At 40.0% G+C, this 20,452-nt stretch overlaps 1 protein-coding gene across 1 annotated transcript in view; it reads left to right on the plus strand.

The window, feature by feature from the left end:
• Nucleotides 1-4,078: 4,078 nt before the first annotated feature.
• LOC149794524 (cytochrome P450 2B19-like) overlaps nucleotides 4,079-20,452 on the plus strand; it is a 32,004-nt gene continuing 15,630 nt past the window's right edge. Inside the window, exon 1 of the mRNA XM_089969126.1 lies at nucleotides 4,079-5,979. Coding sequence (XP_089825252.1) covers nucleotides 4,468-5,979 — 1,512 coding nt within the window. The 5' untranslated portion in view covers nucleotides 4,079-4,467. The remainder of the gene's footprint in view (nucleotides 5,980-20,452) is intronic.

Below are 20,452 nucleotides of genomic sequence, written 5' to 3' on the forward strand. Positions count from 1 at the left end.
TGTTGACTCCAATAAAGATATTATATCATTTATCATGACTAAGAATAACCACGCTGAAAGCATTCTTCGTTGACCTACCGCTTACTGAACATGGTTTCGAACTTTGCCCGTGAAGCTAAACGAGGGTCTTAACATCTCGAAATAAAGTACTAATCAATCTCCACACTTTTTATTTCATTCCGAACGAGGAAAGCTTGTAGTTAAGTTCTTCATGCCATATTGTGTGTGTGTCTGTGTGTGTGTGTGTGTGTGTGTGTTTGATGTAGATTTCAATGTAGCTTTAACAATGTTTCAGTCATATCGCTACTATGTCTGCAGTGTGCCAGTTGATAGTGATTTATAGCACTGAGGCATCATGCCGCGTAACATTATGTCCAACCCTATCATATTAACATGCACTTTTGTGCGCAAGCCTCAATAATGTAACTAACCAACCATTAACCTGACACCAGTCCGACCAAGTCACAGCACTGATCTCTTAATGCGGAGCGCCTTGCGAGGCAGCTGCTTGTGCTGTTTTAATGTATTTGGCATGACTAGTCTGAAGTTCGAACCCGCGACGTTCGCATCCCAGCGGACGCTCTAGCCACCTTGTACACTTGAGCGGTCAGATGTGGAAAGAGAGATAGGCTTGAACTTAATAGCTATATAAACATCTTGCTACTTTCTTATAATCATCTAACGAGGCATTCCTTGAAGGAACCACACACAGGACACGATTAATTTACAAGCGTGCATAATAGGTTCAACTGGAATAATTCTGTCGTTTCCGACGTTTTGCATGGGACAGACGGGCAGCGACTTTTGATAGAAAATTGCAACTCCACCAGTGACGGAATGATGTTTTCTTTCCTTCAGATGCATCTGAATTAATTTAAGTATCGCGCTATTACAGTAAATCCTCTATGTATACTCTCTAGTAAGTGAAATTGTTTTGGAGGTGGCCAATACTCATTGCATACAATATTCAAACCTTGGCGTAAGAAAAAAAAAGGATAGAGCAAGCGGCGACATAATGCCCTTCGCATTGTCTGTGAAATCATTTTGAAAACTCATGCAAATTATAACAAAACACTCTATCATAGATAAATTGCCTACACGGGATCATTTATGTATCACGGAATTCCCTAGTGAATACAAACTTGGCCAAAATCCCTGTCTCAATGTTCTGCCGAATAGCTATTCCCAAGCATTAGTTCCAACCTAAGACGTTTCTCTGCTATCATTTGACCACATTTGTTTATTCTAATATTCGCAACGATCGCTCTTCGATTGTACGCATGTCTTTATTACTTTATCACCTCCTCTGGACCATAATCCGCCTTAATTCGAGATAAAAGAAGCCATTTTGTTTTCGGGCTCCACCTCCTCACTACACTGTATGCCATAACGCCGATTTCCTACCCTGACAGGTTTGGATTCAGTTATTTGTAAGATTGATGTTGCATGTTATGATTTGGGTATTTCTATTAGTGATAAACGTTCTTGATTTGCTGTATTTTCTTTCTTGTGTGTCTTCTTTTAACTTGTTATGCCATTTCTGCTGCTCGTGTCACGCTTTTTGCTGATGTGCTTGGGGTCATTGCTGTCTGAAATTGTGATACTTTCTGAACTACCATTCTCAGCTGTGTGATGTCTGACGTTGGTTTGCCGGTATTTCTATAACCTATTGATCTGTCAAAATTCCGTTACGGGACTGTTGATTGTCGATTACATTTTTATTCGGTAGTCTATATGTGTGCACTTGGCGTATTATGATGAATGCAAGAAGAACTGGCCATATTTGCGTACGAGCAAGACAGCTGTATACAATTTTTAACTTGGAACTGAATTCAACGGGAGAGTATCATTTATAATTGCCTGTACTTTTGTAGCTTTTGCATATAGGTCTGCTTCCGACCACACTTCCGATGTTCTTGTTTTGTACATGCAAGAATCGAATCGTTTTATTTTCTCGCCCTTATTTTGTTTCATTTCGTTTAAATGACCGATATCTTTTTCTAGCTGTCGTCTTTTCTTCCATAATATGTTTGTGCAATCAACGTTTAGTTCATCCTTTTCAAATTGTTTTTGATCAATAACTTTGTTTTTCGTATGGCAGTGTTGCAATATTTTGTTTCAGTTATCTCATCGATTCAATGTCCTTAGAATGATCCCTATTACTTGGTTGTCCGATTTCTTGCAGATTCTTTATACGGCCCAGACTGTCTGATCAACTCTGCTTCTTTATTACCATACATTCAAAACCATCACCTTACGGGTGGTACCAGTTTCTTACAGATTCTTTAGATAGCTCAGACTGTCGGATATACCCTGATTTTTTTTTCGGGGTGGGTGGGTGGTTTTTTAAAATACCATATCTATACATTCAAATTCTCACTTTACTAGTTATTCTGTAATCTTTTAGAAAATGAAGTTATATATATATATATATATATATATATATATATATATATATATATATATATATATATATTTATATATCGTTTACTTGTTTTTCTTCACTGGAGACTATCAATCTTTGGAATAAAATAAAAGTGTAAACAGGCAAATTTTCAGGGCGGATATAATTCTATCTACTTAATGACATGGATTTTGGTATAACATGAAAATGTTCCTTCTGACAATTACCTTGTATCACTGTATAAAATACCATAAACTTAGTTTCGTAAGAAGTTGGATCAAAAACGCTTCAGGTATGACCAGTTAACATTTATCTGTTAAATGGAGACCCGTCACTTGGATTTCGGCTGCAATAAGTCTTCATTGTTGTAAGTAAACCATTGGATATATATCCTAAAATAGTCGATGTACTCTGTGAAAATCATGCCTTCAAGCCCGTTGATGTCGAGAATAAGACTTCAGAAATTCCAATTTCATATCAACAATAGTTTGTGGTTAATATTGTTATTGTTGTTGTTCGATTAAAACAATTTAGTGTTTACTGTACAAACTAATAACATGATTGAGCCATATGGTACAACAACATTAGGGTTTTCTCCGTACAAAAACTACACATAAAAAGCAACAACATTGATTCTATTACAAAAGCAAAAGTAATACTTCGTGCATCTATTCCAGTGATGAGACAACGACATAAAACAGAATGAACAATATTAGTAAAGTAGGTGTTAATCATTTATTGAATCGTTTTGTCTGCCATTAGAATGTCATATACTGAACAAGTTACAGGTTTATATTACAATTAATATCACATTTGGAACATTGCCTTTAACGAATATGATAGAAGTTCCACCATGCTTGGAAATTAGTTACGATTCCCACATTTCCCCTAGATGAGTTGCAACTACAATATCTTCTGGGTAAAAAGGTTGCCAGCAGGAGTAATCGACAAAGAAAAGGTACTGAAACTTGCAACGTATGCAGATGAGGAACACTTTATTGATTGGTATACTGTAAGAATTTGTATTCTAATATTCAATTTCTTTTTTACTTATTTATTGATTTTATTCAAATGATTTATTATTATATCATGCAATCTTCTATGGAAGGAAATAAAGATGATGATGCAAAATGAATTAACTAATATAACTATATGCATAGCAAGAAAAACGTCTATATTTCTGATTTTTTTTTGTTCCTTCAAACACTTTAGAATATAGATTGGAGCAATGGGCACTAGATAATTTTACATTTTGCCATATTCAAGTTCGAAAGAAATTATTAACAATGTTAACAAACTTTATTACTGTGAGAAATAATTTATAATTGGTAAAAATTAATGATATAGCAATCGCCCATGAATTCATTTTTAGGGTGAATATTCTACACAAAGACTTCATAATCTGAATGACACTCGTTTGAAAGGCAAGACCATTTATATTGATATTGCGCGTAGCTTTAAAGTTTTCAAACCAAAGAAAACTCACATAGTGTCTTTGTATATCACTATCATTGACTGTGATACATTTTAGCAGTATCAGCTCTTGTTCACCTATGTCTGTAATCCTAATACCCAAAGTCGGATCTGAATGACGAGTCACGTATCGATTTACGTAGTGCCTGAACCCTTTCAGACAGACCGATAAATTTCCTTTCAGAGACACTGGCCGAAGATAGCGGAATAAGGTGTGGAAAACGTGAAAACTAGAATATTGGAGTCTCGTAATTACTTTATCACCAAATAAAGAAGTAAGCACGATCCAGTTAACATGAACAGTGAGTATACTTACAGCTAAATACTATAGCCGCCTACTTGATTAGCAGTTTTACATTGGCCCAAATACATACTAAGTGTACTGTACTGGAAACGACTGCGGCATATCGATTTACACAAGGCGCACACTTCGTTCCCAGTGCAACATAAGCAGGAAAAGACGTGGAGTCAAACCTGTACGCTGAACTCATTGCTACGTACAGAAATACCTATATCTTGCAGGGTTTCATTCTTATGAGATAGGACCACTTGGAAAGGATAATACAATAAGCTAACCAGAATCGTACATCATGTTTGAAGAGTTAATATACAGTGTCAATGTAACTACAGCTTTTGTTTTATTCTTGGTCTTTCTGTTGGTTTATTACATAAACAAAGTACCAACTGGCATTCCACCATTCCCAAAGCCCGTTTTCCCGATATTTGGTAACATTCTGTCTCTTGCAAACAAGGATGTACTTGCATATTTTCGGAAACTTCGGAACGAATATGGAGACATATATAGTTTCTATATGGGCAGTCAACTGATGATCGTAATCAATGGATATAGCGCTATCAAGGAAGCTCTTGTTCAAAATGGTCGCTTTTTTTCAGACAGACCGATAAATTTCCTTTCAGAGACACTGGGCGAAGATAGCGGAATTATATTCACTTCTGGAGAAAAGTGGAAGGAGCACCGCCGATTTGCCATTAACGCTTTACAGGAGTTCGGATTTGGGCGCTCGTCATTCGAACAGAACATACTTGAGGAAGCTCAAGAATTGGTAAAAATCTTCGAAGAACAAAATGGCCATCCTTTCCAAACTAAAGGCATAATAAATACATGCGTTGCCAATGTTATCTCCCAGATCGTATTTGGAAAAAGATTCAAGCATACAGACGCCAACTTTAGAGATTTTCTGGATAAAATGGATCTAGCGGCGACACTTCTTGGCAATGCTAGTGTTTTGGTGAATTGTTTTCCTTTCCTTCAATATTTTCCTGGGGATCCTTTAAAAATGAGACTTATGAAAGAAAACTCAGAAATATGTAAGAGGTGGTATGAAAGTATGGTTCAAGAACATATGAACACTTACAAGAAAGGGACTGCGCGTGACTTCATCGACCTCTATATATCGGAGGCTAATGAAAGAGAAGAAACAGACGAACTTTCCACTTTCACAGACTTGCAACTATACATGTCGATAAGGGATTTATTCGGTGCTGGAAGTGAAACCACAGCGACGAGTATAAGATGGATTTTATTACAGTTTCTTTATTTACCAGAGATTCAAAATAAGTGTTTCAAGGAGATAGATCAAGTAGTTGGTAGAGAAAGATTGCCCCAATTAAAAGATAAAGAACATCTCTCATACTTGGAGGCCACAATCATGGAAATATTGAGAATCTATCCAGTGGCTCCACTTGCAGTGCCTCACGCCGTATCGAAGGAAATCCTCTTTCGTGGATACCGCATTCCCCAAGGAACAACAGTCCTTGTAAATCTTGATTCTGTACTACGCGACCCTTCAACTTTTAAAGATCCCGACGTTTTCCGACCAGAAAGGTATTTAGATGCAGATGGCCACATAACAAAGCCTGAGGAACATATTCCATTCTCCATCGGAAGGCGTGTGTGCCTCGGAGAAAGTGTAGCTCGCATGGAGTTATTTCTCTTTCTTGCCACACTAATTCAGAAGTTCGAATTTTTTCCGGTAGAGGGCGAGCCACTTCCGGAACGGAAGGGAATTCTGGGAATAACCTACTCCCCGGTACCCTTCCTGATCAGAGCTGTGCGACGATACGAACCGCGTGGGTCGACTTGAAGAGTTATCAGTAGAGTAGAATGTTAGTATATTCTTTTTCTTTTCTTGTTTTGTGTGTTTGCTTTATACATGATTCTCACGTGAAGACTTTGAGGAAATGTTTCTTTTCTTTACTGGGTGTGGCAACATTTAGCTATTCTTCGGTGTGGAGACTATACGAAGCAATGAAATGTTCGGAAAAGCAATGATGATTTTATGTCATTCATGAAGTGAGTTGGGCAGAATTGCAGCTGTTAATGCTGACTAAAACGGGACATTACCCAAATGAACACAATTAAACGTGTCTTCATTCACCATCTCTATGTCATTGTTCAGGTTTGTCATTTTCATGTCATTCATTTTCCGTGTGAGTAAGTTTTAAATCTAAAAATCTTAAATCTAAATGATCTAAATAATTCTACACCGCTTGCTGCCTATGTTGTTTTTCTCTCATGGACATTTACTTGTGGTCATACCATGAACATAACAATAATATCTCGGTTGTATCCGAACGGCGTCGGGTCGATTTTAATTAAAGAACAGTAATGTAGAATTTATTTTCTAAAAATATAAAACAACATATAGGGAGTCGAAACAAAACTGTAGGAACCGTCTAAAATAATGCGATTGGTATGTGAATCGGTGAATTTCCAACTGGTAGCACTGTTTATTCATTTTGATAGTGTATTAACAAAAATTAAAAAACTTCTTGGGACACGTCCCCTGTATAAATAAATGCATATGTCGCGAAATTAAAATGTCTTAAACATCGAATAAAACTTCCTGAAGTTAAAACTATTTGAATATTGATATGTCCAGTAGTTGCAAGTCACCTATGTGTCAGATATTCATGTCCCGATGTTCAATAATAGCAAGTCATCTGGGTGTCAGATAGTCGTGTCCGGATGTGTAGTAGGAAGTCACGCAGGTGTCGGTTATTCATGTCCGGATGTTCAATCGTGGCAAATCATCTTGGTGTTGTGGTAATATAGGGTTCTCATATTATGTTGCTTAATATGATCTGACAGTTACGGGTGACATAAGGTCAGCTCCAGGCTTCAAACTCAGTTGTAACTCTATGATAACATTAGCGCGAGAAACTAGTGTGCTTGTGTTTTCACTGTTTTGCTCAGTTGTAATCTAGCCATTAAAGTAGTTAGACCAAACTTTTCTTTTGAGTTATTTAGCAAACATAACATGGTGTCAGAAATGAAAATGTTGGAATAAGTTGGATTTATATTATTAAGAAATATATCTCCATAATGATACTGAAATTTGGAAACACACTTTTTGTGTTGATTATGACATCATGGAAAACCTCATTCAGCCACATGAAATGGACTTTAATTCCATCATCTAGCAGAAACTTGGAGGGGGTGGAAGCAGACTATGCAGTTTTACTTAGATGTTGCGCTTGCAGATAAGAAGACAAAGAAAAATTCAGTGCTTTTCTATACATTATTGGTCAGGATGGTAGAGACATTTACAACATATTTACATTTGAGGCAAATGAAGCTGAAAAAACTGATCCACTTATCAAGAAGTTAGAGGATTAATCCAATCTCATGCAGAACATTATGCTAGAAAGGCAAATATTCAATACAAGAATCCAACAAAAGAATGAAACCATTGACCAGTATATAACCTAACTTAAATTGATTGCCAAGAACGGGGAAAAAAATCTACAGGATGAAGTGATTAGAGATAGAATTGTCTATGGGACTAATTCACTGGCTGTCTGCAGAACAGACGAAGAATCCAAAACGCAGATTCAAAATATGCAAAACGAAGTAACTGCATCAGATAGTCATGGTGTGAAGATAAAGAAATAAAGAAAAGAAATTGGCACAAACAAAAGAAAGCGGAATAGATATACATGAAATCAGACTCCAGATTTTTCAACTGTGGTAAATGTGGCAAATTACATGCAAAATGTAGGCTTCTAGCCTAAGGAAAAACTTGCTTCAGGTGTAGAAAACATCATTTTCTCAAATGCTGCAAGATAAAACGGGTTCATGGTATGCAAGAATACTCAAGTGAAGAGGATGAAGCATCGTTTATAGGAACTGTGATAAAGGCAAATACTGACTCTTCATGGCACTGAAGTCAAATTTAAAATTGATACTGGTTCGCAAGTAAACATCATTCCAAATCAAATTTTTGTGGCACTGAATACTGACAATGTTGACGTAAATCCAAACAAGACCTGTCTCACAAGCTACTCTTTTGACAAGCTAATTGTCATAAGCAAATGCAAATTAAATTGCAGGAATCAAAAACTTGATTTTTATATTATAAAGACAAACCAACCGCATATTCTTGGGTTCAACGATTGCAATTAATGCAAGTTGTTTGCAATGTTCACATGAATAAGGACAACCATATCGAGAAAGAATTTCCCAGTGTGTTCAAAGGTCTAGGATGCTTGAAAATCAAAAATATCACATCGCAATTGACAAAACCTCAATCTGCCGCACCGTCTATACTTCAAGAATGCTTTTAAGACTGCAGAAGTTCACGTTTTGACGTAACTTATTGTCCAGGAAAAGAGTTAATTGTAGGAGATACAATGTCCAGAGCATGCTGAAGACAAACACGTCTGAGATGAACATAGATAGTGAAATTGAGTGCTATGTGCACATGGTCATGTCAAATATACAGATTGCAAACACACAATTAGAAGCAATAAAAAATGGAATTACATTTGATAATAAGATGACAAAATTTACGAGAAATGAATCAGAAGAGATGGTGAAATGATAAACATCTCCTACCCTTTGAAATCAGAAATTTCTGGCACTGCAGAGATGAACTTTCAGAAATGGGCGGATTAATTCGTAAAGGAGAGAAGATTGTAATACCAGATTCTCTTCAGGATGAAATACTAAACGAGTTGCACAAAAATCATATGGTCATCGATAAGAAAAAGCAAAGAGCAAGAGGCATTATTTATTGGCCAGGCATGAATACACAAATTGCAGACACAGCATCGAATTGTTCTAGGAATAAAGAAAGTCAAATTAAAAAGAACCATTGTTGTCTACACAACCTACTGCACGAAGAGAAATGGTTGGGACAGATTTATTTATGTGGAATAATTACAACTATGTCTTGATAATAGAAAATTGTTCCAGCTATTTTGAATTTGCCAATTTAAAAATGCACGAGCAAGCACTGTCATCACACACACACAAAGTCACTTTTTGCAAGACCAGGAATACTGCGAGAAGTAAGAGTGGGAGTGATAATCCAGTCCAGTCTTTCTTTGAAATGGGCAGTGCACTCTGTAGAATTCACTCTCAATCCAGTCCGTGTTTGAAATGAGCAGTGCACTATGTAGAATTCACTCTCAGTCCAGTCCATGTTTGAAATGGGCAGTGTACTCTATAGAATTTACACTCCGTCCAGTCTGTTTAAAATGGGCAGTGTACTCTGTAGAATTCACTCTCATTCCAGTCCGTGTTTGAAATGGGCAGTATACTCTGTAGAATTCACTCTCATTCCAGTCCATGTTTGAAATGGGCAGTGTACTCCGTAGAATTCACTCACATTCCAGTCCGTGTTTGAAATGGGCAGACTCTGTAGAATTCACTCTCAGTCCAGTCTGTCGTTGAAATGGGCAGTGTACTCTTCAGAATACACTCCCAGTCCAGTCTATCTTTGAAATGGTCAGTGTGCTCTATAGAATTTACTCTCAGTCCAGTCTTTCTTTGAATTGAACAGTGTACTCTATAGAATTCACTCTCAGTCCAGTCCGTGTTTGAAATGGGCAGTGTACTCTGACGAATTTACTCTCAGTCCAGACTATCTTTCAAATGGGTTGTGTACTCTGTAGAATTTACTCTCAGTCCAGATCTTTGAAATTGGAAGTGTACTCTGTAGAATTCACTCTCAGTCCAGTCTATCTTTGAAATGGGCAGTGTGCCAAGTAGAATTCACTCTCAGTTCAGTCTATTTTAAAAATGGGCAGTATACACGGTAGAATTTACTCTCAGCTCAGTCTTTCTTTGAAATGGGCAGTGTAATCTGTAGAATTCACTCTCAGTCCAGTCTTTCTTTGAAATGGGCAGTGTACTCTATAGAATTTACTCTCAGTCCAGTCCGTGTTTGAAATGGGCAGTGTACTCTGAAGAATTTGCTCTCAGTCCAGTCTTTCTTTGAAATGGGCAGTGTACTCTGTAGAATTCACCCTCAGTCCAGTCTTTCTTTGAAATGGGCAGTGTAATATGTAGAATTTACTCTTAGTCCAGTCGTACTTTGAAATGGGCAGTGTACTCTGTAGAATTCACACACAGTCCAGTCTTTCTTTGAAATGGGCAGTGTAATATGTAGAATTTACTCTCAGTCCAGTCTTTCGTTGTAATGGGCAGTGTACTCTATAGAATTCACTCCCAGTCCAGTCAGTGTTTGAAATGGGCAGTGTACTCTGAAGAATTTACTCTCAGTCCAGTCTTTCTTTGAAATTTGCAGTGTACTCTGTAGAATTCACCCTCAGTCCAGTCTTTCTTTGAAATGGGCAGCGTACCCTGTAGAATTTACTCTCAGTCCAGTCTACCCTTCAAATGGGCAGTGTACACTGTAGAATTTACTCTCAGTCCAGACTATCTTTGAAATTGGCAGTGTACTCCGTAGAATTCACTCTCAATCCAGTCTTTCTTTGAAATGGGCAGTGTACTCTGTAGAATTCACTCTCAGTCCAGTCTATCTTTAAAATGGGCAGTGTACTCTGTAGAATTCACTCTCAGTCCAGTTTATCTTTGAAATGGGCAGTGTATTCTAAAGAATTTACACTCGGCACAGTCTTTCTTTGAAATGAGCAGTGTACTCTGTAGAATTCACTATCAGTCAAGTATGTCTTTGAATGGGCACTGTACACTGTAGAATTCACTCTCAGTGCAGTCGATCTTTGAAATGGGCAGTGTACTCTGTAGAATTAACGCTCAGTCCAGTCTATCTTGGAAATTGGGAGTGTACTCTATATAATTCACGCTCAGTCCAGTATATCTTTGAAATGGACAGTGTGCTCCGTGAAACACATACTCAGTCCAGTTTATATCGAGAACTATTGGTGAAATACTTACTGTAAGAAAAGAGAGTATTATATCTTCATGCTTTCTCCGTTAACTTTACATTGTTAGAATCGTGTAGCATGGGTCCATATTGGTTTCATAATGTGCAACACGTGTGTCTAAAAATATAATAGTTTATTGGAAAACACTTTGTAAACAATGTACATGTTTACCTTTTGGTTTATTAGATTTGTTTCTGAATGAACTAAACAAGCTGTTTCGTCCATTTTGAAAGAAGAGATGATAAAGTTAACAACGTGGACGAGTTCACTCAGTCAGAAATGAAACTTTCAAATAAGCACACGAATGACCGTGATATTCGCAATGTCAACAACAAACGTGAGAGACGCAGTAATTGAAAATAGCGTTCTTATAACTTAAGCTGTATTTAGGAGAAATATACGTAACTTTTCTCAAACAGAATGGCTCAGACTATGACCGGTGTTCTCTAGGGTCTATAGAAATTGCACAGAAAAGCACGCTGATCACAAGGGCTATCGCATATCTATGAGAGATATACCATTTTACGAGTCAGTCAAAACACTAAATTCGAGACAAATTGCAGTTGAAAGTTTTTGGTAGCAACCTAAGAGCCTGTGAGGCAATAAGCCTAAACGACGAAATCGTATTATTTCCCTTGGCTAAATGGAGTGTCACACAACAGCTGCTTTGCAATTTTTTCCATATTACTATTTTGATACAATATCAGGCTGTCGAAAGATTACAGTGTATGAAACAGGTCATATATGGGGCACCTCCAACAGCAAGCATGCAAGTGACAGGGCATACACATATGTCTTCTTTAGCTGGTGATAAGAATGGTAAGAAATATACTTACATTGATGCATCCTGAATTTCCTCAAAATGTACTTTCTTAGTTCTGCGAATCCGAATGACATGACCCATATCATGGAAAACTTGATACACACTGAAACTGTAAAGTAATTTCGGCCACATTTGCAACTGAAATCACTTTCTACTTCCTTCACTGAATTGACCCCAAAAAATCCAGTCCATCACAACAAAAAGCAGAACTGAGTTGGATCAACAGAAAAACAATTCATCTATTCCAGACCAAATGGAAAAGTGAACATGTTAGAAAAAAAAACTACTTTAGGGACAAGGGGAATTGAACATGGGATTTTTTTATTTTTTTTAAAATTTTATAAAGGGTAGGCAATTGAAAAGTCATTCTCTTTTCGAGAAATATGGCTGGCATAGAAAATGGCCTTTGGGTTTATGTTAATATTAATATTAACATAGACGGCATCTGTCACATCTTCTTCTTCTTCTTAAACTCCTTCTAACTGCAGGTCCATACACAAGTACCCTCTTGAGGCATCCTTGTCTTTCTATGTAAACTCTTCTCATCCATAGACTAGTATCTGTCCTATCAACAACAGTCCACTTGGACCGGACATACATGAGCATGTCCGTCCTAAACATCATGGAAGACACAAGGGTGGATGATTCAATTGTGGTCCACATCGTGAGGCGACGAGAACAGGTGAATCAATGCAGTGAACTGCGCTTATTTATAGGTAGAGGAAGGATTGAAACGGATTGAGTTCATTCACCAATCCGAACACGCGTTACAAAATTCAGTCAGTCCGCATCCAATCCGAAGAGAGCAGTTTGTGACGTCATGTGGTCTATATAGATTCGCTAGCGCCTGTGTGCTGTGAATCTATGCAACAGTGATTCAACATGACGGAAACTCAGAAAACGATCCATTGGGGTGCACCAGCAGTGGAGACCGCCCAAGGGAACCCGGACTTACTTTCAGAAGAGGTACATTGGGATTTTGTTGATTTTCTTACCTCGCAAGAATTTGTTCCGGAACCTTCGTCTCATTCTTCATTACCGCAAGTGGAGAATTTTAGACAGAGACAGAAAGAAGAATTGGAGAAATTTATGCAACGACAAAAGGAAGCGGAACAAGCTTTTCTCCTACAGCAACAGCAACAGCAACAAGAAGAGGTAAGAAAAAAACAACAAGAAGAAGTAGCAGCAAAGAAACAAGAGGGTGAAAATCAAACGGCTACGGTACTGTTGGACATTTTAGCGGAGTTAAGAAGTCTGAAACAAATGTATCAGACTTCTTTATCACGACCGAAGAGAATACGACCTTCCCGAGCTAAACACGCCAACCCTGTGACTAAGCCTATCGTACCACCCTTAGTGATTTCAACCCAATCATCATCATCAGAAGTAGGCCTCGGCCGTGGCAAAGGTTTAAGGCAGTTAAAGTTGATTGCTTAAACTCACCCCTACACCAAAAAAAAGGCCCTTTTCAGGGGCAACCACTTCTCTCGAAAAGAGATAGCCTTTCAATTTGCCAATAACTCAAAAATCAACAAAAAAACCCCATTTTACTCTTATAGTACATGTCTGTGTATGATTGCGTGAGTGTAGCTTCTAATTTTAAAATCAAAACTCAAAGACACTTACCTTATATAATTAATGCATTCTTTTCTCCATAGTTACAATCCAATTCACAATTCACAACAGAACATTTTATAAATTACGTTCACTTCTTCTGTTTCTTTTTTTACTCTCTCTTTTTTTTAATTTCTTCACCGTCACAGTCTTTTCCTCCTCTTCCTCCTCACTTTCTTCCCTTCTTCTTTTCTTCTCCTGTTTCTTTTTCTTCACCTGGCTGCTTTCTTCCTCTGAAGAATCTCTCTCTTCTTCTGAAGAATCCCTCTTTTCTTCCGACTCCTCTTGTTTCTTTTTTGGGCAATCTGGAGACCAATGTCCTTTTTCTTGACAATAATAACAGGCATCTTGACTTTTGTCTTTTCTAGCCCCGGTTTTTGTTCTTTTTTGACGGTCTGGACACTCTGAAGACCAATGTCCTTTCTTCTGACAGATATAGCAAGTATCTTGACTTTTATCTCGAAAGGAAGGAGAGTAGTCCGTCGGCTGGTCTGAAGAGAATTTTCTAATGACCCCTCGCAAAGCTCTGATGAAACGTTCCATCTGGGTAGTCTCTTCCATCATTGTGCTCGGTTTGAGAGTGAAATGAATAGTGAAAGGACAAGACACACACCCTTTTTATATACGCTGGTTTGTCATGACTATAAATTAGTCTATGGTGTTTAAACTTGAGTCATTTGACGTTTTGCACTCAAGATGAAACGATCCTATTCATTCGAGAAGAAAGAAGAAGAAGAAAGTAAGAGGCAGAAACGTGATCTATCGCCTCGTACCAGAGCTGAAGTCTTGGCACAAATTCATGCCAGTGATTTTGAAGAGGACATGAGTGAACCAGAATCCGAACCCTCTAAACAAAGTTCACCACCCTTAGTTAACCCTGAAAAGTACTATTCCATTCGAGAGACGGAAAAGCGCTCCTCTAGAAAATTTAGAACCACGGCTTACACCTACACAGTGAAGTTTAAAGATTTCAAGTCCGACGTACCATTGGAGAAAGCAGTAGGGTTTATCACCGAGATGTGGGATTCTTTGCTCACCGCACTCAAGCGGCAATGTCAACCCAAAGAAGGCGATCGCTTGATGCTATCCATAGATCACGACAGCTTGAAATCCCCTGTTTGGATCGAGTTTAGCAGACCCGCAGAACTGACCTCTTCCAAAGTCATGGACAAGATTCAACACGTACAACAATCTAATGACCAGTTTGACATTACCGATGGTAAAGCCAAAATGAAAATGGCCCACGTCTGTCCTCCTCAAGGGACCGGACAACGCAATAAGGTGTTATTGGTGAACGACCTTCGCAGCACCAAAAAGAGTCTCGTCCAAATTAACAACCCTCAAGACCAGATGTGCTTAGCCCGAGCCATCGTGGTGGGACAAACCCATGCCAACAAGAACGACACGGCAGAATGGAAAAGAACCTGGAAAACTATTCAACAATCGGACCAAGCCAAACAACGAAACGAAGCAGAACTCCTGTTGAAACAAGCTGGCCTGTCCAAAGACACACCCTGTGGCATTCCTGAAATACAAAAATTGCAAGATGTCCAAGCTCCACGCTACACCTTGAAAGTGCACCCTCAAGAAGTGCGTGGGCCTCTGTTGTTTCGAGGGAAAGACTTTAAGGACGGAAAATACATTCATGTCTATTATCACGAAGACCATTTCGATACCATTACCACTATCACTGGATTCCTGGGATACAGTTATTACTGTGAGAAATGTGACTATGCCTATAACAATCGAGAGCAACACAAACATTGCGGATGGAAATGCCCAGGATCTTTGGCCTCTCCACCCTGTCTGAGCGAAGGACAAGAAAGAGTACATTGTCCTGCTTGTCTGCGCACGTTTGTCAGCCCTGCCTGTTACCAACAACATCTGAAGACGCAAGGTTCACAGCAGAAATGTGCTTGTCAACTGCTGAGACTGTGCCCTACGTGTCGACAAGGCCTACGTACCAATAATGCCAAGGCACACGTATGTTCAGGAAAGAAAAAATGTCACATTTGTCACCACATCGTGGACTTGAAACACGAATGCTACGTGCAAAAATACCAACCCCCACCAGAGAAAGAGGACGGTCACAAGAAGAAAGGCAATTTCATCTTTTTCGATTTCGAATGCATGCAAGAGACTGGCATTCACATTCCTAATTTCTGCGTGGCTCATCGAGCGTGCGAGAAGTGCATTCAAGAACCTATCTTTAGTCATTGCCCTCACTGCAGCAAGATTCCCGGAGGGCGTGAAAAAAATCTTTCGAGGACCGAACACGTTAGCCGATTTTGCCCAATGGGTCTTAGATCCCATCGACAAGACGTGGAGCCAAGAGGACATCGAACGTTACGGAGATTGTCATCGTCATGCCACAGTGATGGCTCACAATTTCTCCGGATACGATGGACAGTTTCTTCTCAGATACTATACGGAACAAGGCACCGAACGTCCTAAAGTCACTTTGAACGGAGCCAAAATCATTTTCATGCAAGTGGGACAAGTGCAGTTTAAAGATTCGATGACCTATTTGGCCATGCCTTTGAGTCGAATGCCTAAAACGTTTGGAATGACAGAAATGGCTAAAGGGTACTTTTCACACTTTTTCAATACGGAAGCCAATCAACACGCCGTTCTACCCCATTTACCTGAGGCTCACTATTACGACCCCGACAACATGCGTACCGAACAACGAGAAGCTTTCTACGCTTGGTACCAGACTCACGCCTCCGACCCTTTCGACTTTCAGGAAGAAATGCTAAAGTATTGTCGTTCCGACGTGGACATTTTACGGCGTTGCTGTGGAAAATTTCGAGAACTGTTCATGGAACACGGAGGGGTCGATCCTTTGAAAGAAGCTTGCACCATTGCCAAAGCGTGTTCCTTAGTGTATCGACAACGATTCATGCCTGAAAACACCATGGCTGTCATCAGTCCTCAAACGACCCACTATGTCAAACGTCAATACTCGGTCAAAGCCCTACGTTGGTTACATTACTTGTGCGACAAGGAAGACAAAAGGATTCAGCATGCCCGCAACGGAGGAGGCGAAAAGACCATCGGAACGTATTCGGTCGATGGCTGGGACTTAGAAAACCCCAAGATCGTGTACGAGTTTAACGGTTGCTTATTTCACGGATGTCCCGTCTGTTACCCTGATCGTAGCACTAAAAATCAGTTTTTACAACGAACCATGGAAGACTTGTACCAGGCCACTTGTCAGCGACGCCTAAAGTAAGAACAGCAAGGATACCAAGTGGTGGAAATGTGGGAACACGAGTACGATCACCGTATGAAAACCGATCCCGAGTTTAAACGTGGCGTGGAAAGTTACAAGCTGATGGACCCCCTAAACCCGAGGGATAGTTTGTACGGAGGAAACACCAATGCCACCTGTTTGCTGTACCAAGCCGACGAAGAGAAAGGAGAAGAAATCAAATACTTGGACGTGTGTTCGTTGTATCCTTACGTGTGCAAATATTGTCCCTTTCCTGCAGGGCACCCACAATTGTTCACGGGACACATCGACCTGAAAAACATTCGACAATACGAAGGCTTGATCAAGTGTAAAGTTTTGCCTCCCACGAACCTATACCATCCCGTCTTACCTCACCATTGTCAAGGCAAACTGATGTTTCCATTGTGCCGTACTTGTGCCGAAACGTGCAACCAAGACCAACCTTGTCAGCACACCCAGGAATTACGGGCCTTGACGGGAACCTGGGTCAGCGTAGAATTGTTCAAAGCTCTGGACATGGGATACCAACTGTTAGAAGTGTACGAAATTTGCCACTTTCCCAAGACACAACAATACCACAAGGGTGACCCCAGTCAGAAAGGCATTTACGCCGACTACGTGGATGCCTTTTTGAAACTGAAGCAAGAAGCCAGCGGCTATCCGTCCTGGTGCCACACTCCTGAAGACCAAATACAATTCAAAGAGAAATACTATGAACAAGAAGGCATCTCTTTAGACCACATCGAGAAAAACGAAGGCAGGCGGTCGTTTGCCAAAGTGATGTTAAATTGCTTGTGGGGTAAAATGGCACAACGACCGTGTTTACCCAAGACGGAATATTTGACAGAACCTTCCCGCTACGTCCAGATGATTCACGACAAAACCAAATACATGAAACACGTGGACGTCGTTCGAGAGGATTTGATCTTGGTCAATTACGAAGAAGATATGGACTTTGTACAAGACGACCCCTTTGGAAATGTCATCATTGCGGCTTACGTGACAGCTCATGCTCGCTTAAAATTGTACGAAGCTTTAGAACTGTTAGGGGAACGTGTCCTGTACTTTGACACGGACAGTTGCATTTACATCCATCACCCGAGTCAACAGCACCCTGACATCGAAGGAGACCGTTTAGGAGCCTGGACAGACGAACATCCCGACGACAAGATTCTAAGTTTCGTCAGTGGCGGTCCCAAAAATTACGGCTACGAATACCGGGACAAACAAGGAGAATTGCACACGACGTGTAAAGTGAAAGGATTGACTCTGAATTATCGTACCAGTCGTGTGGTGAACTTTGGGGTATTGAAAGAAGCCTTGCAATCGGGAGATGATGCAAACTTTAAAGTGACCACCTATCAACCGAACAAAATTGTACGTTTACCCACTCACCACATCGTCAGTCGACCCTTGGAAAAAGTCTATCAAATCGTGTACCAGAAGCGAGTGCGACTTCCCAATCATTTCACCTTACCGTATGGACACGTCGGTATTGGCCTGTATATAAAAAGGAACCCTAGGGAAGATCGATAGTTCATTGAGACTACCAAGACCGAGCGAACAAGATGAATACTTTCAGAGAGACACAAAACAAGTTTAGACAGGCACAATTCAAGTGTGGGGCTTCTGAAGTGGAATACGATTGTGAGCCTTGCGACTTTTCAACCTGTGTTAGTGACGGTGCCAGAAGAACCCGTCACCCAGGACGGGACTGTCGTGGACAGGCCTGAAAGACCCTTTCGGGAGGACACTTGTGTGACCTTACCCCTACTATAGAACTGGTTAGAACATTACCCAAAACATGTTGTACAGACACTTGTGTTTATTCCACGTTAATGGTTATCATGTTCCTTTTATCCTTATACTTAAGCCTTTGACTTTTATGTATTTTTGTCTTTCGTATTCATGTTTGAAACATTCAATAAACGTGTTCTGAAAAAAAGTATATAAACTCTTGTCTTGTTTGTTTTCGTGTCACAAGTGACATTTCTCACACTATGGCTACCTCTGCTGTCTCTGCTCCCTCTTCCTCCACTGTCAAAGTCATCGACGAACACTTAGATCGTGCCAGTTGGGAGGCTTTGTATCTTCGCCATCCCTTTAACATGCTCATTTCTGGACCTAGCGGTTCAGGCAAAACCGAATTCGTCAAACGATTGATCGAACATAAACATCATTTGATCGATCGACCACCTCAGCGGATCGTGTGGTGTTACAAAGAGTGGCAATCGGCGTACAGCCTCTTGCGAGAAAGTCAAGGCGATTCCATCGTGTTTGTGGAAGGCATTCCTAAAGAAGACGACGGCATCGTCTCTGACTCCCGTCAAACCCATTTGGTCATTTTCGACGACATGTTAGGAGAAGACGAAGAAGAAATTAAACTGTGGTTCACGCGCAAAGGGCATCACCGTAATGCCAGTGTCGTTTACATCACCCAAAATTTGTTTCAACAAAGTAAAGCCCATCGCACCATCAGTCTCAATGCGCATTACGTGGTCTTGTTTAAAAGCCCTCGAGATAAATCGCAAGTGCAAGTCTTAGCCAAACAGTTAGGAACGCCTTGGCTGACTCAGGCGTACGACGATGCCACTCAAACGCCACACGCCTATTTACTCGTCGATTTGAAACCTACGACCCCCGAGGATTTGCGATTTCGTACCCACTTGTTTCACCACTGGTGCCAAGACGGAGGGCCTGTCCTGTACACGTCTCCGTCCTCGACTTCATTTCACTCCACATCAAAGAATCTATAAAAACCTCAGACCCTTTTTCGTCTGTCTCACTCACAGTGCGAACATGACGTCCCTTCAGTCGCATCTTCCCGTCAAATTGATTCGTGCCTTGTATGGCATCAGTCGAGAAAAAAATCCACAAATACGAGCTCGTGTCTTAGAAGCTAGTCTCAAAGAAGTCTTACGATGGTTCACGGTGACGGCACGTCAAATACTCCAAGGAATCATTCAGATTCCTCATCAAACCAACCGCGTTTTCGATCGAAACAAAGTCGCTTTGGTCCAACTGGCAGATCCCCGCATCGACACTCAAACCAAAAAACAAATCATTTTGAAACCTGGAGGGAGTGGTACTCTAGGAGGGGTCATCATTCGCTCACTCTTAAGATGGGATCCTAATGCCCCCAAAGTTATCCCCAAGAAAAAAGTCCAACGAAGCCACAAGAAGAAAAAGAAAAACACCAGGTCCCCAAGAAGAACTTCTCCAGTGGCGGGACCCTCCTCTTACCAGACACCACCCCGGGAAAAGAAAAGAATACGAAAATGGAATGAAAAAATTGAAAAAGAAGAAGAAAATGAGAAGAGGAAGAAAGAAGAGGAGGAGGAAGAGAAGAAAGAAGAGGAGGAGAAAAAAAAAGAAGAAAAAGAGTGTAGGTGAGAAAATAAGAAGTTGGTGGAGAAAAAGAAGAAATTAGAAGCAGAAGAAGAAGAAGAAGAAACCAAAGGCCCTTTTCAGGTCCAGCCATATTTCTCGAAAAGAGAATGACTTTTCAATTGCCTACCCCTTTATAAAAAATTTTTTTAAAAAAAAAAATCCCATGTTCAATTCCCCTTGTCCCTAAAGTAGTTTTTTTTTCTAACATGTTCAATTCCCCTTTGTCCCTAGACAAACCCACACTTTATTCCCATGTTCAATTCCCCTTGTCCCTAGACAGACCCAAACTCTATTCCCCATGTTCAATTGCCTTTGTCCCTAGAATCGATATTTTTTTTTCCATTGTTCGAATGCCTTT

This window comes from Sinohyriopsis cumingii, chromosome 8 (genome assembly GCF_028554795.1).
Source record: "Sinohyriopsis cumingii isolate HCF-2022 chromosome 8, ASM2855479v2, whole genome shotgun sequence".
In the NCBI taxonomy this organism is placed as follows: domain Eukaryota; kingdom Metazoa; phylum Mollusca; class Bivalvia; order Unionida; family Unionidae; genus Sinohyriopsis; species Sinohyriopsis cumingii.